Raw genomic sequence first — 23,506 nt, forward strand, 5'->3', positions numbered from 1 at the left:
AAATCTTCTGGGAAGGGAGGAGCAGAATGAAGCTGCAGGCCAAAGGAGAAGGCCTCACCACTTGCCTCTCCCTCCAGTGTGGCCAGATGTTATGTTAAAAGCATAGTCTTAAAAAGTACATTTTCTGAGATGGGAGGAACAGAGCCGCAGGCCAAGGAGAAGCCCTCGCCACCTGCCTGTCCTTCCAATGCAACCTAATAATTTAGTCCAAGTGATTCTGTGAAATAATTTGTACAGATAATGCCAAATCGGGTGCATGCCATTGGCTGCAAATTAACAAAAGATGCCTCCAGGCAACAAACGACGGCTCCTGCGTGTTTTGACAAGCGCCTTTTCTGCTTCTCAGGTGTACAATAGCCGAGGAACTAATGGATCGCCCGGGAAGGCCTTTAAAGTCCACCTGCAGCTCTGGGACACAGCTGGGCAAGAAAGGTAATGCGTGAGGACGCAGAACCTCCGGCACAAAGAGAATTGGAAGAGCAGATGAAACCCCCTGTCTCACTCTACTGCCGCTTGGCGAGATAATTCTGTTTCTTGCACGCTTGCCTCATGTCCTTCACGCAGGGCTTTGAGAAGAGACGCTTTTGCTCAGCATCAGCATCTGAACTCAACATCAGTAGGTGCTTTGATTGGTCAAGGAGAGACGCGGCGTGCTTTCAGGAAGACAAGCCCCTTCAGCACTTCAATGGCCAGGGGTGTATGTCTTTTACGAAGGAGGCCGGCATTGCCGTAGCAGTTTTGCCCCTCTGCCCTCCCTCCGCATCTTGGTGGTGGGAAGGCAATCTGGGAGCTTTGCTAAGCAAGGAGTTGACATTTCTAGCGGAAACGTTCTTCTTGTTTTTTGGTTCTTTGCTTGATCCTTCCCTTATATTTCGAAGCCTCTTTTTCGCAATCAGACCCTCAACCCTGGATCCATTTATTCACATCATGTAGTCCTAATTTCAGGAGAAATAATATACCTGATGACTGTGGCTGAGGTTACCCCTCTTATGAATCCAGCAAACGTTTTATTGTGGCAGCTGATAACGTTATCGGGCTCGCTTTTTCAGGACACGTGAACAGTGACTTAGCAACTGCGCGATAGTGGTCGAAAACAAAGCCCTATCCTTCCCTGTTCTCTGTAACCCGCCCTGAGCCCTTGGGGAGGGCGGTATATAAATATAATAAATATATAATATAAATATGCCTGTCTGTTTCCATTCACAGTTGTTTGGAAAACAGCCTTTTCCGTCTCTGGAAAGGCAGACAAGTTGGATTAAAGAATCAGAATCACACAGAGCTGGAAGAGACCACAAAGGGCCATCCAGTCCAGCCCCCACCTTCTTGGGAACTTAAAAAACCACACATTCCTGACAATCTCCTTCTAAAGATTTCCAATGAAGAAGACTCCAGCACCCTCTGAGGCAGCCCATTCCATCTACAACAGCCCTCACCATCAGAAAATGCTTTCTAATCTTTAAGTGGAACCTCCTTTCCTGTAATTTGAACCCACTGCTCCTAGTCATATCTAAAACTGCAGTAAACACATTGGCCCCCTCTTTGACATGTCTCCCTTTTACATAATGAAATCAGAGCCCAGTGGCACCTTTAAGACCAATAAAGATTTATTCAAGGCGTGAGCTTTCGAGTGCAAGCACTCTTCCTCAATTCACAGTCTGAGGAAGAGTGCTTGCACTCGAAAGCTCATGCCTTGAATAAATCTTTGTTGGTCTTAAGGGTGCCACCGGACTCTGATTTTGTTTTGCTGTGCTGCTTCAGACCAACATGGCTACCCACTTTAATCCCTTTTACATAGTTAAACACAGCTTTCCTAACACCCCTTGCCCTCCTCCAAGCTACACACACCCAAGTCTCTCGACCTTTCCTTGTAGGCATGGATTCCAACCCCTCAAGCCTCCTAGTCACTCTTCTCTGGACACATGGTGAAGTGATGAGATCTGACTTTTGTTATGATTTGGCACGCAGAAGGTTCCAGGTTCAATCCCCGGCATCTCCCATTTTAAGGATGTCAGGTTGCAGGCGGCATGAAACACCTCAGGCTGAAACCTTGGAGAACTGCTACCAGCCTGAGCAGGCAATACTGACCTTGATAGGCAGCGGATCACATGTTCCTGGGAAGAGGGTTGGGTGAGGAAGGGCACCCGCAACCGCTTAGGTGATTCAGTCCCCTCAAACACAAGTGTTGACTGACTCTCTTTTTAAAAATCCATCCGACACGTTGACGTTCTCCTCTCTTTCTGTTGGCAGATTCCGAAGTCTCACGACGGCCTTTTTCCGAGACGCCATGGGTTTCTTGCTGATGTTTGACCTCACCAGTCAGCAGAGCTTCTTAAACGTCCGAAACTGGATGAGTAAGTGGGAGAATGCAGCTGCCGTTCTTGGCCCCGAGTGCTTTTCAGATTCCGCTTTTGCCGTGTCTGTCATCCATGCTGCAGCCATCCCTGCGCAAGAGAAGGGATGCCGCTCAGAATGGTGGGGAGGGGGGAAGCCAGGCTAACCCGGATTCCATTCTGACTGTTAAAGGCGATAAGACCAAGGAAGAAAGTCCTATTAATGGCCTGGGCACGCAAAAGCTTTTTAAAGAAACGAGGGGTCCTCTGAAGCTGTGAGCTAGAAGGTCTCAGGTTCAAGGGTGATGTGGTGTGGTGGTTAGTGCTCCAGGCTGGGAGTTGGGAGACCCAGGTTTGAGTCCTCCGCTCTGCCATGGAAGCGTGCTGTGTAACCTTGGGCCAGGCCAGGCACACACGGTTATCCTAACTTGCCTGCCAGGGGAGGATAAGACAGAGGGGAAGAGGATGGTGCTGAAAGCAGCTCAGGTACTCTACCAAAAAGAAAAGCCAGGTATAGATGAAGGAAATACTGAGCACCCGAACTGCCTTTTTGCTATTGGTGGTAGAGAGCCACACGGCTGTGCCATTTTTCCCAGGTGACCTATCTTTGAGGGTTTGCTCATGGGAGGCTGCATTGTGGCCCCTGAGCCCGGCCTCGCAGGTCTCTCTTTCCCCAATCTGAGTACAGGAGGGAAGTCAATATGATGCTGTTGGTAGATGTTTGACTGACCTCAACCATAGGCCTGGTAGAAGAGCTCTGTTTTGCAGGCCCTCTGGAACTCTGTGAGCTCCAACAGGGCCCTGGAGCTTTCGGGGAGCTCATTCCACCAGGCAGGAGCCAGGGCCAGCCAGATTTCTTTGGGACTGGGGACCACGATGCTATTGGTATTGGTTAAGCACAAAGATTTTCTGGGGACATATTTAGAGAGGTGATCCTGTAGGGGGGCCAGGCCCAGACCATATATGGCCTTAAACTGACTCCCTAATCATTCTGAATAAATGTTATCCTGGTGTATGAATTTGGGATAACTGTATTGAATAAAGTTCTTCTTCTTCTTCTGAGCCATGTGGAAGGGCGGTATAGAAATCAAATAAATAAATAAATTTCTTCTAATCCATATCCAAAAAAAAACATTTTCAATATCTCTTGTTTTCTTCAGGTCAGCTACAAGCGAATGCCTACTGCGAGAATCCAGATATTGTCTTAATTGGAAATAAAGCCGACCTGTCGGATCAGAGGGAGGTCAATGAAAAGCAAGCGAAAGATCTGGCAGACAAATACGGGTGAGCCAACCTTTTCTCGGTTCAAGTCATATATGATGATCTCAGCCATGCCGCAAGCGTGCGTACGGGTGGAGGATCATGAAAGGTCTCACGAAGGTCACAAAGCATAAAGTTGTGTGCTACTGAAACCCATGGAATTAAGCCAGGCTTGATTCCCAGCTGGGTAGCCTTGGGTTCGTCACAGTCCTGATAGTGCTGTTCTCTGACCGAGCAGTTCTATCAGAGCTCTTTCAGCCTCACCTACCTGACATGGTGTCTGTTGTGAGGAGAGGAAGGAAAGGCGGTTTTCAGCCACATTGAGACTTCTTTGGGCAGCGAAAAGTGGGGTATGAAAAGCCCTAGATGACCCTAGAGGTCCCTTCTGTGATTCTATCATATGTAAGGTCCCCATTCTGAAAGCCTTCTGTTTGACCATTTTTATTCTTTGCATTTTTCCCCTATTAGTATCCCATACTTTGAAACGAGTGCAGCGACCGGCCAAAACATAGACAAGGCCGTGGAAACGCTCTTGGACTTGATAATGAAGCGCATGGAGCAGTGTGTTGACAAAACTCAAGTGTCCGACACAGCCAACGGGGGCAATTCGGGGAAACTGGATTCAGCGAAAACAGAAGAGAAGCGATGCGCTTGTTGATTTGATTTGGTCCCTCCCCCACCGGGACTAAAAAAGAACAAGCAAAGAACTGCTCAATTCAACCCCAGGAGCTCCCCTGGGCCTCAGGAGGCCTTTGTTGTTGTCCGAAAGCGAGCCTGATTTTTGATGTTGAGAGATCCGTGTTTCTGTGCTTGAGCAGACGCTCCCTTTTACAGTGCCATATTCATAAAAGAAAAACCCCAATGAAATCCAAAGGGAACGGATTGTTCCAGTGGTGGGAGACACCTTTTGAATAAAGCAAGGGATGCCCCTTGGAGACCTCGGCCGTCTCTTTAAATCCCATTGCCTTCTCTTACAATGTCCATTCTACATTTTCTCCATGTAGTTTATAAAGATCTAAAGGACGGGGAGTGTGGTTTGTTACTACCTTCCCAGACACGACCCAGCAAGCTTTGGGGGTAAACATTTTGTTGACTGATTTCCTGATGAGTTCGGTCGCATCAAGAAATAGAACAGAATCCTCTTTGGGAATCAAACCTGGGGATTGTCCAGCTATTAGCCTTGATCGATGATTATTATTACTATTATTATTTATTGCATTTACCCTTTCTCTTCGCACCCAGGGCGGGGTACGTCAGAATGAAACATCCAAAAGAAATAATTAAACAGTATACAAGAAATAATGAAAACTGAAAACATCTAGAAATCATTTTGTCCTTAGTGGCCTGTTCTGACATTATGGTGGGAAGGAAGGATATCCTCCCCGTATGGTGTGTCATTGGGGCATTGATAAGCCAGTTCAATTCAGCAATATTTTTAGGCCTCAACAATAGGTCTAAAAGCAGAATTGGAGGAATGTGAGCTACAAGAGGAAGGAGGAAGCCAGAAATTTGTGGCTGGAAAGTAGCATGGGGTATCCTCCGGGGTAGTGATAATCATAAAAGGCATTCTTGGCCCTTTAAAAAGTCCAAACATGGTCTGTCTTTCCCGAAGAACGGCAGATGGGGAGTGGTGGCCATTTTCCCTTTTGACTTTAAAATGGGGCTATGGCTGGGATTGCCCAGGGTTTGTGTTTTTGTTTTTTGTTTTTGGCAGGGGTGGAAAGATGTGGGACATCTGTTCGGGTTATCAAAGAGTGCCATTTGCTTTCCATTTGCTGTTGGTTTTATTTCTATTAGATATTGTCAAAACTGGTTCACTGTCTAAAAACAAAAAAAGCAGTGCTGATTTGGAAAATTAGCACCCCAGAAGCACGACACTGATAAATGTAGTCTATGGTTGGCCCTTTGACATGTTCAATTGATGGATAAGTAAAGGGGTAGGAGTATCCCAGGTATTTGTGTCACTGCCAGTTATGCCGCCTCCTAAGGGTCTAAGTACTTTGTGTAGCCGAGTACAGGTCAGTAACGTGTTGAAATGTCTCTTTTTGAAATAAAAATTCAGACTCCCCACCCCGATCAGATGCCGTTTCTTTGTGATGCCACTTGGAGAGGAAAGGATCTGTCTCCCAGGTCATCAGGTAACATGGTTGCTACCAGACGGTGACCAAATGGGCCACTGTGTTGTCTTTGGTTTCACCATCAGGTAGACTTGGTTCGGGTCTTGTTCTGAATTAATGAAGGGCATAATGGCGCGATATTCAGAGGGGTCTCCATGGGTGCACCTTTCCTGGTACCCACCCAATGGTTTTAGAAAGTGGGAGGGGCCAGGTGGGCGGGTTTGCCCAGCAAGGCTTCTTGATAGGCCACTGGAAAGCTGCCCCCGCAGCATAAGAATCTTCACTACGGTAAGCTGCAGCAGCCATTTTGTGACTGGCTCCACGTCCTGGAAGCAGCCATTTTGTGACTGGCTCCACGTCCTGAAAGCAGCCATTTTGTGACTGGCTCCACGTCCTGGAAGCAGCCATTTTGTGCCTGTGCCCACCACACTGTGTCAGAATTCCAAAGGTTCCCATTGGGGACTTTAGTACGCAGAAAGTTGGAAAGTGGCTTGAAACAAGTTTGATTTGGCCAGCATAAGCCATCTTGTTGGACAACCCTGACCCCCACTTCCCCTCCTCTGTCCTGTGCTTGTTAAAGGAGCTTGCCGAAGGTCTCTTATCCAGAAGCCATTTCAGCCCTACAGGACATTCCCTTGACCGTGCCCGTTGTACTGTGAATCTCCACGGGGAACTGAGTAACACACGGCTGCCGCATCACAGCCACTGAGATGCGCCAAGCGGCAAATCCAGTCCATTAGCAGGGAGCGATTAGCCCACAGACCACCGGATGAGCCATCTTTAAAGAAAACAGGCAGGAAGAGCAATTGATTGAGCCTTCCGATGGCGTTAGTTGTACTTGTGATCAGGGCAGGGCTGGGGAGCGAGCCAGCCGGTCGAATGCGGAATGTCTTAACGATCCTTGCTTAGTGTGCATGCATGTGTGTGGAGGGCGTGGCATTGAGCATGAAGTCCACCTGCTGCTGTTTTTTATTATTTCTTATTACTGCGCATTTAATACTGGATTTTTTTAATTAGAAAAACTGGGGCCAATTATGCTGATTCTGAATTTCTTGCTTGAAATTAGTGGGTTGGGTTTTTTTTTTTTAAGTTTTTTAAGTTACTCTAAGCCAGGCTTTCTCAACTGGGGTTTCATAAGGTTCGTTGATGGCCCTGGAAGGGTTTCTCAAATGGGTGGAAGTTAGTTAATTTATATACACCCTCCCAAAATGGCCAATGATAGGCCTGAAAGTAGTGGGAAGGGGAGGGGCCCGGGGTGGGCATGTCCACAGCTGTGCATCCCAGCCATATTCTGCACGATTGTGCCACTTCTGGAGTTTCCCGAAGCCTGAGGAAAGTATCAGTGGTTTCCCAATGGTAAAAATGTTGAGAGAGGTTGCTGTAACTTAGGCAAGAATGCTTAGGCCACTTTTTGGCCTCTAAAATGATGTGAGATAATTCTCCTTTGAAGTTTCCTATTCAAAACATACTGCTCTGGAGGTTATTCAGCTTTCCTGTAGGAAAAGAACAGGGCAACTATAGTCTTGGCTTTAGCTTTACCTCCGTGTGATTTCTCCCCCCTAACCCTCATTTTGATCTCCCCCCCCCACCCCATTTTTATGGCATCTTTTCTCAGCTACCACCGGAGTATCCTCCTGAGCACCGATTGACAAAAATAAAAGATGAACTGGTAATTTGGGCTTCCTTCTGATCTGTTTGAAATGACGGCTGCGGCCTTATCCCATGAAACGTGCTGCAAGTTTTTGGAATGAAACAAGAGAGCCACTAACACGCACCCAAGCGGCTACAAGGCATTCTGGGAGCCGACCGGAACCATTGGCCCTAGCTTGCCGAAGCAGCCTCTCCGAGATGGCCTGGCAAAGGGGAAAGACTCGGTTGATTACCGATAAGGAACCAGGGAAAGGGGAAGAATATCTTCTTGTCGGAAGAGACCAATTGTACTTTTTGGGGGGGAAATGCAAGCTGTGCTGTGCTAGTAGATCAAATATATGAAGATGTAAAGCAGGGGTAGTCAAACTGCGGCCCTCCAGATGTCCATGGACTACAATTCCCAGGAGCCCCCTGGCAGGGGGCTCCTGGGAATTGTAGTCCATGGACATCTGGAGGGCCGCAGTTTGACTACCCCTGATGTAAAGCAAGGATTTTGTGAAATGTAGCCGGAGAAGGTCGCCTTGTCGGTTGCCTGTAGCGTCTTAAGACGCCCGTCCGAGAGTTCCCATTCAAGGCTTACGATGTGGCAATGCCCTGCACCAGCCTGTGCCAGCGCTGCTCCCGCAGCCATGCTCTGCAGTCCCCCTACCCCCCAGTGAAGTCACACTGCCACTGAGTAACACTGTGTTTTTCTAGTTACCGTTTCCTGCGTGTCGATTGCCCAAAGTGCAGGTTTTTACCGCAGGCCCAAAGCTTCCACGAGGGAGAACACGTTTACAAATCAATCCCTGAGCGGCAGCTCCAAATACTTCTCCTTTTGTAAGTATTTCTGGGGCGCAGGCGATGGGGCTTTCCTTGTGGTGCGATCCTAATAGTTCTCCTCTACCTGCAGCTATTGGAATCAGACCAAGCTGGGGAGACTTCCTTCACCTTTCTCCCCGTCAGGCTGTCGCAAGGCCTTTTCAGAGATGTTTGCGGACGGCCAGCTGTGAGCGCGCGCAAATATGTAGTCACCGTTTTGTCAGAACAACCGTTTATGCACTGGAGGTTTCATGCCAGGCTGCAGGCTAGAGTTTTAGTCATAGCAGGTTGCCCCACCTCTTCCTGCACCCACATGGGGGAATACTTGGCCTGGGGCACCTTATCCGCCTCCAATTTGTGCTCCTGCATGAGAGCTGGGGCACTGAAGTTCCCAGTGCATAAACGGTCAACATGGCTCCTGCATGTTTCCAGTTTCAGTACGTGCCGCGCAGAACCCTTTAGGGTTGCAACGTACACTGAAGTGGAAAATGCGCAGGGTCCTCTCCCAATGAAATGGTGACCAAGAGTACTGGGAGGAGACGTAGGGAGCAGGAGCTCCTGGTCCACAAAGGAGGAGATCTCCAAGCGTAACTGCTGAAAAAGGTTTTGCAGATGGAGATTTCCACGGTAAGAGATTTCCAAGATAGTTCTGATCCTCTTTCGTGTACTTTTATCATATTTTGGTGGAAGAGACTGAATGGGGTCTCCCGTTATCTGTTTAAGGAGTTGTGTTCAGATGAGCAAATCCGATTGAGCATGAGTTGACGGCGACCAATGCAATGCCCGTGAAACTCCGGTACAACAATACTTGGTTGGAAAAACTCCCAAAAGACAGTAACGACACTGGGTCATCGCAAGTGTTGTAGGGAAGCCCTTAGCCTGGCCCGTCTCAGACCTACAAACATTTCACTGCTGAACTCGCCATTTGAGATCTACCTCAATGAGCTAAGTGGTGACTTTGGTGTTAAATCGTGTCCAACACTGAAAATACCTGGAGTTGTTTATTGTGTGCGCCCTCTGTGCAGTCCCACACTGGGAATTGTGTGTGGAGGCCAGCTGCAGAATCTTCCAGACCTTTAGTGAGGAGAGGGGGACTTGCATGGCACCCTCTGTGCCGATAAAGATGTTTTCATGTTTTTGGTTTCACATCAACATATGTCATGGTTTGTTTCTCCCTGCGCCTCAAGAGTCAAACTAGGTGAAAGACATAATCGGAAGGAAGCTGTGTACACAGGTATCAAATGGTATATGAAAAACACAAATTTGGTACAGAGAGAAGAGTAGGATTGTAATTCCCTGTGGGAAGCGTGTGGATCAAGATATTTTAATGGGGTTCCCATTGTACCTAGAGATTGCCATAAGATTTGAACTATGTGTTTTCTGCCAATTTTCATTTATACACCACTATATCTGGAATCTGCCTTCTGCCAGTTTTGGATTTCAGTAAATAGGATTCAGGCCAAATGAGGGGGGTGAGGTGATATCATTTCTGTGCCATACAGTCGTTCTTGTGCTTTTCTGGTTCAGAGGCAAATTTGTGTTCTGTGCTTAATTTCATACCATGTTACATTTTGATCTAATCCTTTACAAACCATTTCTCACCCCAAAATTGCCTGCCCTCCTTGCACAACAGGGCTCTCAGTGTACATGCTGTGTAATCCAGGGTACCTATTGTATCTTGCCCGATTATATTTATTGAAATGATCCTTTTCCGATTTTTGTACCCTTCGTCTTTCTGATTTAACACTAACAGCCTTCTAGTAGATTGACTGCCTTTTTAAAAGTGCGTTCCTTTGATTCAGTTGCCCTGAGCATGTTTTACGTTGGTCTATGCAGCAGGTCTTTTACATGTCGAGATTTACACTCTTGAACGTGGAAGTTTTTACTTATACGTCTCTCGGTAGACTGTGATGCCAGCATAGCATTGTCAATCATCAGTATATTGTACCAAAGTACCTGTGGCTTCAAAGCAAATATATACATATTATATATATAGATACATATATATATATATATTGTCCACTTTTCTTTACCGGTGTCTGGGTTTGTATGATATGGTTGAGGATTGTAATCTTGTGATTTTATTTCTGCGCTGTTCTTTTGAAAATTAAAAAATTACAGTTTTTAATCGCTGGTGGCCTGTACATTGCGTGGAGAGCAAAATTCTGCGGTGTGTCTCAGTCTGTCTTTGACCCGGGCTAGTCCTTTGCAGAAATTAGCACAAAGAGAAAAGAATCGCCTGCCTTTTAGACACAGGGGGAATAAAGAACGTGGGAGTCTGTGTGAAGATGGAGATGTTTTTGAAAAGGTGTTGTGTTATTCCTATCCAGAATTAGCTATCCCCAGTGCAAGCACCGGGTCATGTCTGACCCTTGGGGTGACGCCCTCCAGCGTTTTCATGGCGGACTCAATACGGGGTGGTTTGCCAGTGCCTTCCCCAGTCATTACCGTTTCACCCCCCAGCAAGCTGGGTACTCATTTCACCGACATTGAAAGGATGGAAGGCTGAGTCAATCTTGAGCCAGCTGCTGGGATTGAACTCCCAGCCTCATGGGCAGAGCTTCCAGACAACATTTCTGCTGCCTTACCACTCTGCGCCACAAGAGGCTCTTTATCCAGAATTACTCATGCTTATTTTAAAAAGAAGAAGAGAATCATCTTGCCAGGGGGGGGGGTTATCAGATGTTTCTGCAAAGATGTGGACACCTGCATTAAAAAAAAATGAGAACTTCCATGAGAACTTATTGGGAGCTGACCTTCAGTGCACATCAAGTGTGACAGGGAGGTGCAGGAGGAGGGTGCTCTGGTAGCCCCCAGGCAACGCAATGGGAACTGCTGTCCTGCAGTGTGTTTTGCTTACTGTCTGGGAATAGCAGGATACTCTTCCTGCTACATGAAGAGTGAGCCAGCATGGTGTGGTAGTTAAGAGCAGCAGACTCTGATCTGGAGAACTGGGGTTGATCCCCCACTCCTCCTCCACAGACAGCCGGCTGGGTTACCCTGGGCTAGTCACAGTTCTCTGAGGGCTGTTCTTGCAGAACAGGTTTCTTAAAGCTCTCATGTCATATATGAGGTTTAAGATTTGTTTCCATTAGGCAATTGATCACTTGAAAATTCATTTGTCTTCCACTCTACATTCTTCTCATAGATCCTTTTTAAAAACAGGACAACACACTGGGTGCCTGTCTTGCCCGTCCCTTTGATGCACTTAGGGTGGATTTTGTGTGGAAGTGGATAATAATAATAATAATAATAATAATAATAATAATAATAATAATAATAATAATAATAATAATAATAATAAATAAGTGTTTTTTTTCACCCCACTGTTTACTACACATTTTCACCCAGCTGTTTGCTACCCAAAGGTGTCTCAAAGCAGCTTACAATCTGCTTCCTCACCCCACAACAGACACCCTGTGAGGGAGGGGAGGCTGAGAAAGTTCTGAGAGAACCATGACTGGCCCAAAGTCACCCAGCTGGCTGCCTGTGGAGGAGGAAGGGGAGAGGAATCCAGTTCTCCAGATTAAAGGCTGCCCCTCTTAACCATGAACACCACACTGACTCTCACCACTAAGGTGTACTTAAGATACTCTTTTTGTAGACGTCTTTAGTACACGTGAGCTGAACTCCGTCCTAATAATCGCTATGCTCATTTCTAAGTGGTTTCCTTTATTGGCTGGAAAGCTCAGCAAAACAGGAGGGACTTTGGCTCAGCATCTAAGATGGGGTGAAGGGAAGCTTCTGGATTGTAATTCCCTCATCAGGATGGCAGTGAGAGTCAAGGCTCTCTACCCCATGGGAGTTTCTGAGGAAAGAGAAGGGCCTCCAACCCAGGTCACAATTGCCTCAGGTCAGGGACTTCTTCTATCTACTTGCTATCACACAATGATCAACACCGCATCCTGCAGCAAAAAGTGCATTACTGGCACACTCCAAGCTCACATTGGCTTTCTGCCCCCTTACACTGGCATAGCTGCCCCCTAAGACTCCCAGGGATGCAGCAAGGCAGAGAGAATTTTCTGTTGGGGATTCCTGGTGCTCCCAGTCACATATTGTCTACCCTATGGTCAAGACAGTCCTCAAGACTCAAGAACGAAGCAGGGCTGCTAAGCCGGTTGGAAGGTGCAGCACAGCTACAGATGAAGGGGTTAAATCAGTCCACTGCATGAAAGTAAGACTGTCAGATCATGGGTTTGTATTCAGTTCTTTTAATCCTTCATATGTTTCTCGGTATAGCTGGATGCATGTCCTCACATCCAGCCCAAGGCATGTTCAGGCTGATGCGTGTGGCTGGATCAGTCCGAAAGGCAGAATGTTTCCATCGTCATTGGAGACAGCCATGCTGTACAGTCCCATGTCTCTAAATAAATAAAAAGCAAAACCACTTCCTCCTCCTTCTCCTCCTCCCCCACCGCTTCTTAGCCGTCTTCCAGATCTTCCTCCTCATCAGGTTCTGCTTCTCCCCGGGGAATGGCCATCCTGGGCCACCGTCCGTAGCATGTGGTGGGAGAAGGACTGTTCCTACGCAGAACGTTTTAAAACGGGACCGCATAGAAGAGGAATCCTCAACAGGAAGTCTTGGGATCTCAGGGCCAGATCACGGGGCGTCTCATTTGCGCAGCCTGGTCACCATGCTGTAGGGAGAGGCCCCGTCGAGCCTGCAAAAACAAGACGTTTTGAACCTTTCCACAGGGAACTATGCACCTGCGACGTGAATGGATCTTGGGCCTAAACCAGTGGTTCTCAACCTGGGGGTCAGGACCCCTTTGGGGGTTGAATGACCCTTTCACAGGGGTCGTGGCAGGGTGAGCAGCTTGGCCGGGGGGGGGGGGCTCACTGTTGCCACTCCTGAAGGCAGAAAAGAGCAAGATCGGCATGGTGGGACAAGAGGCAGAACTGGACTGAGAAACCCCGGGGAAAAAACAATTCATATACAATCGTGAACAAGGGATCTTCACGCCATTGGTCAGTTTTGGTTTAATTTCAGTGAAAGAACCCTTGCATAATTTTATGGTTGGGGGGTCACCACAACATGAGGAATGGCATTAAAGGGTCGTGGCATTAGGAAGGTTGAGAACCACTGCCCTAGACTGTGCATTAAGTTCACTGGGGAAAGGGCGGGGAGATCTTGCACGGAATCCAATCAACTGGTCCGCTTGCGGGAAGGGGAGATGGCAGGCAACTCCTTTGGGGGGAGAGAGGAAAGGGGGAGAGGGAGAGAGTATTCTTACTTTGCTGAAACAGCTTTGGAGACTTTAGATTTGGACTGAGCAGACCAAAACTGTACTCTGTACTTCAGTTCTTCATTCTGGAAGAAGAAATCACACAAAATCAGTTTCGTTTTAGTACTAGACCCATTCTGAACAGATTTTGAGGACCTCTTAACTTGGATTTTTTTTTAATGCAGTTTATCAGCTGAAGTGATTTGCAAAGAACTGGCTCCTTTAAGGGGGACTATGCCAGCTGCAATGAGGCTTGCTTTGAGATATCTGCTCCTCCAAGTATACCTTCATGCCCAAGTTAACATCAGGTAAGTTTTACCAAGATATGATCACAGAAAACCGACTACTGCTATTAGTCACTATTCCCTTAGAGCTGTTCTTGCAAAGCAGTTCTCTCAGAGCTCTCTCAGCCCCACCTACCTCCCAGGTTGTCTGTTGTGAGGAGAGGAAGGGAAAGATGTTTGTAAGCCGCTCTGAGAGACCTTCGTGTGGTGAAAAGCAGGGAATTAAAAAAAAACAGCTGTTACTATTTTACAGGTGGGCAGCCATATTGGGCTGCAGTAGAAGAGTGCCATTCAAGCTCCTTGAAGACCAATCAGGTTTCCAAGTGTCAACTTCCAAGAGCCAAAGCTCTGTTTGCCAGATCTCTGATGAAGCGTTGACACTTGAACCCTCATAGTCTGGAAATCTTGTGGGTCTAAGAGAGTTTCCCAACTATGGTACCAAGGTACTGTGTATGGTACTACAAAAGCGTGGCGTGAAGGGGAGGGTCCTGGCCATTTGAACCTTTGCCACCCGAGGGTCATCTCACTTCGGGGTGGTAGAGGCAGGGAGGTCTGACCACTTGACATCACTTCCTGGTACCCCGAAGCCTGAAAACATTTCAGTGGTTCCCTCCATCGTCAAAAGCAGGGGTAGTCAAACTGCGGCCCTCCAGATGTCCATGGACTACAATTCCCAGGAGCCCCTGCCAGCATGCTGGCAGGGGCTCCTGGGAATTGTAGTCCATGGACATCTGGAGGGCCGCAGTTTGACTACCCCTGGTCAAAAGGATGAAAAAGGCTGGTCTAAGATCCTGTTGGTCCAGCTCTTGCTGTCCTACTTTACAGGCAAGGAACACTGCGTCTGAGAGATGAGGAGATCGACTGATCCTTATTTAGGAGCTCCAAACAACAGTGATCTGTGAGCATTTTTGAGCGCAGAGAGGAAATCTGTTTCAAAATCCAACTTGAAAGAGAAGGAGTTTGGCATATCACCAAGGTGTTGGTTTATTCATACCCTGGGGATATTCCACAGGAACAAAACTGCCTCCCGAGCACTCCAGTCATACAACCCAAAACCTGGCATTCAGAGCCTCTGAATTTTACATGCAAAGGTGCGTCTCCAGAGTGCCCCCCCTCCCTTTACCTGAGCCTGCAGCATCCCGATCTTCTCTTTGAGGGATTCTATCCGTTCGTCTTGAAGTCTCAACTCATTATTCAAGTCTTCGGTCTGCAAAGGAACCGGCAGCAAAATGCAAATGGTAATAAAACCAGTTATGAATCTGTCGCTCTCAATCCACAGCAATTCTTTACACTTTTAAGCACTGCTTGTCAACTCTCAAACTTTCTCCGCAAGGCACGTTTCCGGCAGGCCAGCTAGTACACTAAAGAAGAAGCGTTGGTTCTTATATGCCACTTTTCCCTACCCGAAGGAGGCTCAAAGCAGCTTACTTTCGCCTTCCCTTTCCTCTCCCCACAACAGACACCCTGTGAGGTGGGTGAGGCTGAGAGAGCCCTGATATTCCTGCTCGGTCAGAACAGCTTTATCAGTGCCGTGGCGAGCCCAAGGTCACCCCACTGGCTGCATGTGGGGGAGCGCAGAATTGAATGCCAGATTAGAAGTCCACACTCCTAACCACTACACCAAACTGGCTCTACCTGAAATAAATAGCCACAAACTATTTCCCCCCAAATCCTGATGAATTAAATGAAAATGTCAACGCTTGGCATGGGACGACCTTCAGAAAGAAGGCTCTTGGTTGCCCCCCACCCTCATTTTTTAGGAAATCTGCTTGTGAGATGGAGAAAGGTAGGAGAGGGAGCAAAACTCCTGCTCTGATCGCCAGGGAAAGTTGAGGGAGGTGCAGCAGGCCCTCCAGATGGCAGAGACACCATTAGGTCAGCTCACCTGATGAATCAGAGCATGCAAGTTTTGGTGCTGTGAATGGATCACATGGTCCAGATGACTGATTTGCTCCTGAAGAGTGGAGATTTCCGTCTGGACTTTGACGCAGCTGTGGAGGGAAGGAAGGAAGGAAGGAGAAAGAGTTTCCAACCAGACTGAAACTTAAGAATCTGTATAAACGTTACAAAGAGATTCACCCCTTCTTAATAGCCCAGAGCACCATTGGGTCAGCAGGTTCTCCTAGGTGGGGAAGTGGTTAAGAGGGGCAGACCCTGATCTGGAGAGCTGGGTTTGATTATCCCATCATTGTGAAATCTGTAAGGAATGTGTGATTGTTAAGTGCACACGAAGTTGGGGGGCTGGGCTGGATGGCCCTTTGAGGTCTCATCCAGCTCTCTATGATTCTGATTCACTCCTTCACAGGTGGCCAGCTGGGTGACCCAGTTCTCTCAGAGCTCTCTCAGCCTCACCTACCTCACAGGATGTCTGTTGTGGGAGAGGAAGGGTAGGTGATTGTAAGATACTTTGAGACACATGAGGCCTAATGGGTGACTTTGGGCCAGTCACAGTTCTCTCAGAGCCCTCTCATCCTGAGCTGCTTCACATGGGGTCTGTTGTGGGGAGAGGAAGGGGAGGTGATCGTAAGCTGCTCTGAGACAGAGGAGGCCTGCTGGGTAACCTTGGGCTAGTCTCAGTTCTCTCAGAGCTCTCTTAGTCCCACCAGCCTCACAGGGCATCTGTTGTGGGGAGAGGAAGGGAAGCTGATTATAAGCCGCTTTGAGACTGCTTCAGGCAGTGAAAAGTAGGATATAAAAATCTCTTCTAAAAACAAAAAAACTCAACTCTAAAATTAATATCAACTGTCCAAGACCCCTCTTCAGTCCTCCTTGCTTTAATAGCTGTTATTATGCTGTCCCAAAAAAACAAAATAAAATGTCCAACGCTACAGAGGTTGTAATGTCCTTTCCGAATTAAAAGCCGTTTCACAAACTGAACACGAAAAGGTTGTGCAAACCTGTTAGTGTCTTCGGCTTTCAACATCATCTGTTGCAGCTTCCCTTTTAATAACCGCTGCTTCTCTTTCAGCGTCTTCTTTTCCTAGGAAACAGCAAAGGGCCTGGCTCAGACAGGGACTTCCACTGACATTCTCTGAGCAATGCAAGCAGAGGTCAGAAGGGCCCGATACTTTTAACAGCCTTAATGTATTTCCAGTTGACTCTCCTTCTGTGCAACAGCCCTGATCCAGCCTCAGATGTATGCTCCCTGCACACTTCCAAGCACAGACAATTCCCACACTGGACCAGAGGTGTGCACATTTGGCTCCGGTTACTCCATCAAACGTAGACGTCTCCTAATTGAGAGCCAGTTTGGTGTAGTGGTTAGGAGTGCGGACTTCTAATCTGGCATGCCGGGTTCGATTCCACGCTCCCCCACATGCAACCAGCTGGGTGACCTTGGGCTAGTCACAGCACTGATAAAGCTGTTCTGACCGATCAGTGATACCAGGGCTCTCTCAGCCTCACCCACCCCTCAGGGTGTCTGTTGTGGGGAGAGGAATGGGAAGGCGACTGTAAGCCGCTTTGAGCCTCCTTCGGGTAGGGAAAAACGGCATATAAGAACCAACTCTTCTTCTTCTTCTTCTAATTGCAGCAGGAGACTCTGGAGAGCAATTTCCACTCATTCTACTTTCTTCCTGGACATTTCTCATTCCATATCTCATTCCATGACATGTCTCATTCCAGGGTTCCCCAACACCATGACCGTGGGCACCGTGTATCTACCAACTTCTTTCCTCATGCTTGCCAACTGTTTTAAGAAAGTGGGTGGGGATTTCCCTCAGCCAAGCTTCTGACTGGCATCATGGTTTTTAAAAATGATGCTTTGGCTACAACTGTCACCATAGTTCAGCGATCTTCACCATGGGACGGACTGGATGTGAGTTGTGGCTGCCATTTTGTGCCTGCTCCTCACTATGCAGGCTCAAAAACCTCGGGGACTCCATCTTACCATATTCCTGGGGGTCCCTAAACTCAAGGGCAGAGGTTCCCAACCAGGGATCAGCGGACCCCCAGTGGTCCGTGGGAGCTCCAGATGGGAGTCCACAGCATCCCCCTCCTGCCTTAAGGGACTTGACCACAAGCTAGGGAACTGGCCAACTCTGCCCAGAGGGCTCAGTGGACAAGCTATGGGTGTAAAAATCAAAGGGGGGGGGGTTGTGCCATAGTATGGCGGTCTGGACAGTCTTCCCAGCTCCTCCCCTTTCCAGCCATGAGGCGGAGCCACCATAGTGGCCGTAAAGGCGGCGAGAGGGAGTGAAAGGAAGGCAAAGGGTGCAGGTGATGATGTCACTTCTAGTGACACGTCACTTCCGGGGGCGTGGTCAGCCAGCCTCACTTCCTGGGTCCCTGGAAGCATCTTAATTTATTTCAGGGACTCCTCCATGGTCAAAAGGTTGACAAAAGCTGCTCTAAGGATTGGGGCTAAGAAGCCCATGGAAGCTCACTGTTATCATCTGCTGCTTACTGTGCGATACTTGAGAACTGCAGAAGGATTTTTCTAAACGAATCGACCGAATCTTTTAATCGCCTTGGATAAGAGTGAAGAAAAATTAAGAGAGCAGGTGTCTTCGCCGCATTTAATTCTCCTTAAGCCTGCAATTTTACAATCAGCAGGAACAAAAGAAGAAATCAGCTTCCCCTCCCCTCTACAGCTGAGGGGAACAGATTCTCAAGGTTGGCTTCCGTTTGGTCAACAGACTCATTAATGAAAGGCAAACGGTGTCTCTTACAACACACAAGACACCCCAGATGCCATTGCAGACGCTCATGCCATGGGTCCCACCCAGAGCTGGCACCCGCATACTTGGGGGAGGGGCAACTGCTGGGGCCCTGGGCTTGCGGTGGGACCCACTGCTGCCCACCCTGCACCCATGCATCTCCTGAGGAGAAAAATATAGCACAAATACCTAAATAAATCTGATAAATATACAAATGTATATATGTATTTTGTGTGTGTGTGTGTGTATACCTATAAAGGTAAAGGTAAAGGTATCCCCTGTGCAAGCACCGGGTCATGTCTGACCCTTGGGGTGACGCCCTCTAGCATTTTCATGGCAGACTCAATACAGGGTGGCCTTGCCAGTGCCTTCCCCAGTCATTACCGTTTACCCCCCAGCAGCAAGCTGGGTACTCATTTTACCAACCTCGGAAGGATGGAAGGCTGAGTCAACCTTGAGCCGGCTGCTGGGATTGAACTCCCAGCCTCATGGGCAGAGCTTTCAGACTGCATGTCTGCTGCCTTACCGCTCTCTGCCACAAGAGTCTCTTTAACCCCTTTAATTAACCCCTTTAATTCAGATGTGTTGGTTTGAAGCAACAGAATGAAGTTGGGAGTGGCGCCTTTAAAATCAATGAACCTGAATTCTGTGCCTAAGCTTTCATGCTGGGCCAGGAGCCCTCCTCAGACCAACCCTGTGATGGAGCCTCTATTAGTGGAACGCCATCCCTGCTGCCTCCCACGTTGTAACAGAACAGATGGCGAAGCTTTCATCTTAAGTAATGCATTCATTGCAATAAACTTCTCATTGCTAATCGCTATTTACTACAAAGGAGGTGGTGTTGGTTCATTGCAAGCACTTGTGAATCAGGCGAGAACGCTGGGAGCGCTTTCAAGGGAGCGGGGAGGAAAAATTAGTTTATCAGCCTGCTGGAAAGCTGACAAAACAGGAACCGAAAGAGTAGGTGTTTGGGAGCAAACGGTGCCAGAGCTGCCGTCAGCTGGCGTCCTTCTTGCATTTAGCTGCTTTTCAGCCGACCAATGAGACGGTCGGAATTCTTTCCTTTTTAGGAAGGTCCTCCATGTAGGCCCGCTTGACGAAATGGAACAGGTGCTTCGACTTGGCTGAAGCCCAGCCAATTGGACTGAGCTGGTGTGCGCATACGGAAGGCCCCTTGGTGGCAGCGCCTCTGTTGGTCTGCTGCAGAACGGCTTAGGGACAACCTGTGGCATCTCGGGTTAGAAAAGTGCTAGGAAAGGTCACTTCCGGAGTTCTTGGAGAGCTGCTGCCACGGTAAGCAGACCACAGAATCACAGAGCAGGAAGGGGTCATCCAGGTCATTTAGTCCCACCCTCTGCTCAAGGCAAGATCAGACTCAAGCATCCAGGAGAAGGTTCTGTTCAGCCGCTGCTTGAAGACCACCAGTGAAGGGGAGCTCCCCACCTCCTAAAGCACCTACAATAAGGATCTGTCCAGCTGGTGCTTGAAGACGGCCAGTGAGGGGGAGCCCCCCACTTCCTTGGGCAGCCCCTTCCACTGTTGAACTAGGCTCATAGAATCCTAAAGTGGGAAGGGTCCATGCAGGGCATCTAGTCCCACCCCCTGCTCAATGCAGGATCAGTCTAGAGCATCCATGAGAAGTAATTGTCCAGCTCCTGCTTGAAGACGACCCGTGGGGAGGAGTGACATAGAAATGTCATTAACAGTAATAGTAATAACAATAAGCTGGGTCAACCTGATCAGTTACTCAGATGGGAGACCACTGAAGAAGTCCATGGTTGCTATGGAGAGCCAGGTCATACTGCTGCTCAACACACCCTGATCCAGTAACCCCGGGCTAACCCATTCCCATCAGCTCTCCAAGGGTCAACCTTGATCCGTTACTTAGATGGGCGACCATCGGAGAAGTTCATGGCTGCTATGGAGAGACCTCTGAATGTCCCTTGCCTTGAAAACCTTAGAAGGGGTGGCCAAATGGTGGCTCTCCAGATGTCCGTGGTCTACAATTCCCATGAGCCCCTAGGTCTCATGGGAATTGTAGTCCATGGACATCTGGAGAGCCACCGTTCAGCCACCGCTGCTTATGGGCTCACCATAAGTCAGCTGCGAATTGACAGCACTTGCCAACACCAAACATGGCAACTCTCCAGAGTTCTACTTGAGGCTACTTACAAGCCACCCCACCCCCCAATAATTGGGCCCAGAGGCAGAGCATCTGCTTGACATGCAAAAGGTCCCAGGTTCAATCCCCGGCATCTCCAGTTAATAAGAACTAGGTAGTCAGTGATGTGAAAGACCTTTGCCTGAGACCCTGGAGAGCAGCTGCCAGCCTGAGCAGACAATACTGACTTTGACGGACTGACAATCAGATTCAATATAACGCAGCCTCGTGTTTTCATTTTTTTAAAAGTCGTAAAATCGCCATTAACGTCACGTGTCCTGCCATTGCTGGGGCGTGCGAACCAGGTGAGACTTACCTCTTCCATCCTCTGGACCCGCTTCTCCAGCTCCTCGATCTGGTTGAGCTTCCCTTTCAGGGCCAAATTCATTCGGCTGAGGTTCTCCGTACTTTGCTCCAACGCCTCTTCTTGTTCCAGCTTGCGGGCCTGAAATGGACGAGAGGCGGAAAGAGACAATGAAGGGAGAAGCAACCTTCGGAGGGGGCGGCGAACTAAACTTGTTGCCCTGCGGCCGCATGGCCTTATTCTGTCCGCTCAGGGCCAGGTTGTCATCCGCTCGGGTGGTGTACAAATCCAAGAAATAAACATGTTGGCAGGGGCTCATGGGAATTGTAGTCCATGGACATCTGGAGAGCCACAGTTTGGCCACACCTGGTCAGTCTCCTCTGGGAGTCTCCTCCCCTCCCCCCACATTTTGCCCTCTCCAGGTTCCATCCCCAAATCTCCTGGGAGTTCCCCACACCAAGCTGGCCACCCTACCACAATACAAGCCGTGAAAAAAGTTTGTTTTCATTCTGAAATTACTGCAACGTATCTTACAAAAAGGCCCGTATTCCCTAGTTTTTTTAAAAAAATGACACCCAGCTCGACAGTCCTCCAAGTTCGTTGTAGTCATTCAAAAAGGAATTAAGCAGAGGATGTCTTGACTTTTTCCCTTTGGATTAAAAATGGACCAAGGTGGCAGCAAACATGAGGCCAATTATCTTTAACACATTGCTTTTCTGGTCTTTTTTGTTCTTGCGAAATCATAAATTCACATCACTCCCACACGCACACTTCACTGAAAGTCCGGGTTGTCAGATCCCTCCCGGCAACCAGCAGAGGAGGGGATACTTGCCAGCAGAAAGGCCGGATCACTGGGGCCGCACGGGAAGTAATATCATCATAACAGCAACTTCCAGGCAACTCTCTGGTATTTGGGTGAAAACTCTATGGTAAAACTGGCTTCTACTATAGAGTCACTACCCAAATACCAGAATGCCACCGGGAAGATGCTGGCATGATGATGTCACTTCCTGTGCAATACCAGCAACATGGCCTAGGCATCCTTCTTTCTATTGGTAAGTCCCTCCACTGGCCAGTTGATCGCCGGCTGAGGGGCAGGGCTTGGCTGCATGTGGAGGAGCAGGGAATCAAACCAGGCTCTCCACTGCTCTCTACCACTACACCACACCACCATTTTACCTTGCCAGTGTGTGACCGGCTCATGCTCACCCAGCAAGCTTCCATGGCAGGGCAGAAATCTGAGCCTAGCCCTCCCGGAGTCTATTATGACACTCAAGCCAGTACACCGGCTACAGCCTTACTTTTATTCTGTGTATAATTCCGTCATGTCTTTTCTTAAGAGCATCACAGCGCTGGTTGTACTCTTCCTGGAGCACGCGGGAGGCATTTTTGACGGACTCTAATCCAGCTGCTCTCGAGGCCTCAAGCTGAGAAAGAAAAACACAAAGGTTATTCTAGACACCCCCATGAAAACAGGTGCTGGTGGGTAGCCGTGATGGTCTGCAATGCAAGAGCTTATGTGCTTGCACTCTGTAAAGTGCTACCTTGGTGCTTGGGGGAGGGGGGAGGATAGTGGGAGGGCTTTTGGACTTCTGGCCCTGCTGGTGGACGTGCACTTGGGCACTTGGGTTTGGGCTACTGTGTGACTGGACGGTCCATCGCTCTGATCCAGCATGGCCTCTCTTATGTTCTTAACAGCAGAGTTCCATGAATGACTACTAGAAGAAGAAGAGTTGGTTCTTATATGCTACTTTTCTCTACACGAAGGAGTCTCAAAGTGGCTTACAATCACCTTCCCTTTCCTCTCCCCGCAACAGACACCGTTCGAGGGAGGTGAGGCTGAGAGAGCCCTGAGATTACTGCTCAGTCAGAACAGCTTTATCAGTGCTGTGGGGAGCCCAAGGTCACCCAGCTGGCTGCATGTGGGGGAGCACAGATTCAAACCCAGTTTGCCAGATGAGAAGTCCCCACTCCCAACCACTACGCTAAGCTGGAAAATGAGGCTCTGTAGCCCTGGGAACTGAGCTCACTCCATGGAACTCACTACATGTATTGGGTGATCCTCGCCTCCTAGGCCTCCCCCCTCGCAGTCTCCCCCACACTCCCTGGGACCAGGAAGGACATCCTGACGTGCTGATGTCACCTGAAAGTCACATCAGCATATTGGGGTCATGGGGGGGGGTGATGCTCAGTTTAGGGCAAAACTCTATGATTTGAGGCCAACTCTATGATTTGAGGCCATATAGCTTCCCCCAAAGCTGGGGATGTCTCAGACTTGCCAACATTAGGTGATGTCAGCACACCAGACCTTCTTCTGGGTTTGGTTAAGTGGGGGGAGCTCCTGGATCGTGCCTACTCCCCCACCTACAGTTTGGCAGTATCTAGCAACCCTTTCGAGAGCCACCTCCCCCAAAAGGGTGCTTGGGAATACTGTCACATAAAACAAGCCCTGAATATGTCTCAGTTCAATAAAAACCAGAATTTCCCGATCAGCAAAGCATCTAATTTCTTTCTGCATCACTTTCAGAAGCCCCGTGTCTGCTGCAATATCACACTACGACCACTAGGTGGCAGGAAATAAGACGGTTTTCTCCCTAAGACGAGAGCTGCTTGTTGCTCTTGAAAAAGATAATTTGACGGGAAATGTGCTAGAGAGGCGTTTCACGTTGCGAGATGTCAGGATTAGACACTTAGAAACACACATCGTTTATTCGTT

The 23,506-nt window shown here is 48.5% G+C and overlaps 2 protein-coding genes across 6 annotated transcripts in view; one reads left to right on the forward strand and one right to left on the reverse strand.

The window, feature by feature from the left end:
* RAB27B (RAB27B, member RAS oncogene family) overlaps positions 1-7,657 on the forward strand; it is a 119,748-nt gene extending 112,091 nt beyond the window's left edge. For all 3 annotated transcript variants that reach the window (XM_077346810.1, XM_077346809.1, XM_077346811.1), the window contains 4 exons: positions 347-432; positions 2,248-2,351; positions 3,491-3,614; positions 4,059-7,657. In XM_077346810.1, coding sequence (XP_077202925.1) covers positions 347-432; positions 2,248-2,351; positions 3,491-3,614; positions 4,059-4,248 — 504 coding nt within the window. In that variant the 3' untranslated portion in view covers positions 4,249-7,657. The remainder of the gene's footprint in view (positions 1-346; positions 433-2,247; positions 2,352-3,490; positions 3,615-4,058) is intronic.
* Positions 7,658-10,223: 2,566 nt separating this feature from the next.
* The window catches only part of CCDC68 (coiled-coil domain containing 68), a 38,836-nt gene continuing 25,553 nt past the window's right edge, over positions 10,224-23,506 (reverse strand). For all 3 annotated transcript variants that reach the window (XM_077346806.1, XM_077346807.1, XM_077346808.1), the window contains 7 exons: positions 22,092-22,217; positions 20,803-20,931; positions 16,565-16,647; positions 15,553-15,658; positions 14,791-14,874; positions 13,393-13,469; positions 10,224-12,819 (listed from right to left, as the gene is read on the reverse strand). In XM_077346806.1, coding sequence (XP_077202921.1) covers positions 12,771-12,819; positions 13,393-13,469; positions 14,791-14,874; positions 15,553-15,658; positions 16,565-16,647; positions 20,803-20,931; positions 22,092-22,217 — 654 coding nt within the window. In that variant the 3' untranslated portion in view covers positions 10,224-12,770. The remainder of the gene's footprint in view (positions 12,820-13,392; positions 13,470-14,790; positions 14,875-15,552; positions 15,659-16,564; positions 16,648-20,802; positions 20,932-22,091; positions 22,218-23,506) is intronic.

This window comes from Paroedura picta, chromosome 7 (assembly GCF_049243985.1).
Source record: "Paroedura picta isolate Pp20150507F chromosome 7, Ppicta_v3.0, whole genome shotgun sequence".
Lineage (NCBI taxonomy): Eukaryota > Metazoa > Chordata > Lepidosauria > Squamata > Gekkonidae > Paroedura > Paroedura picta.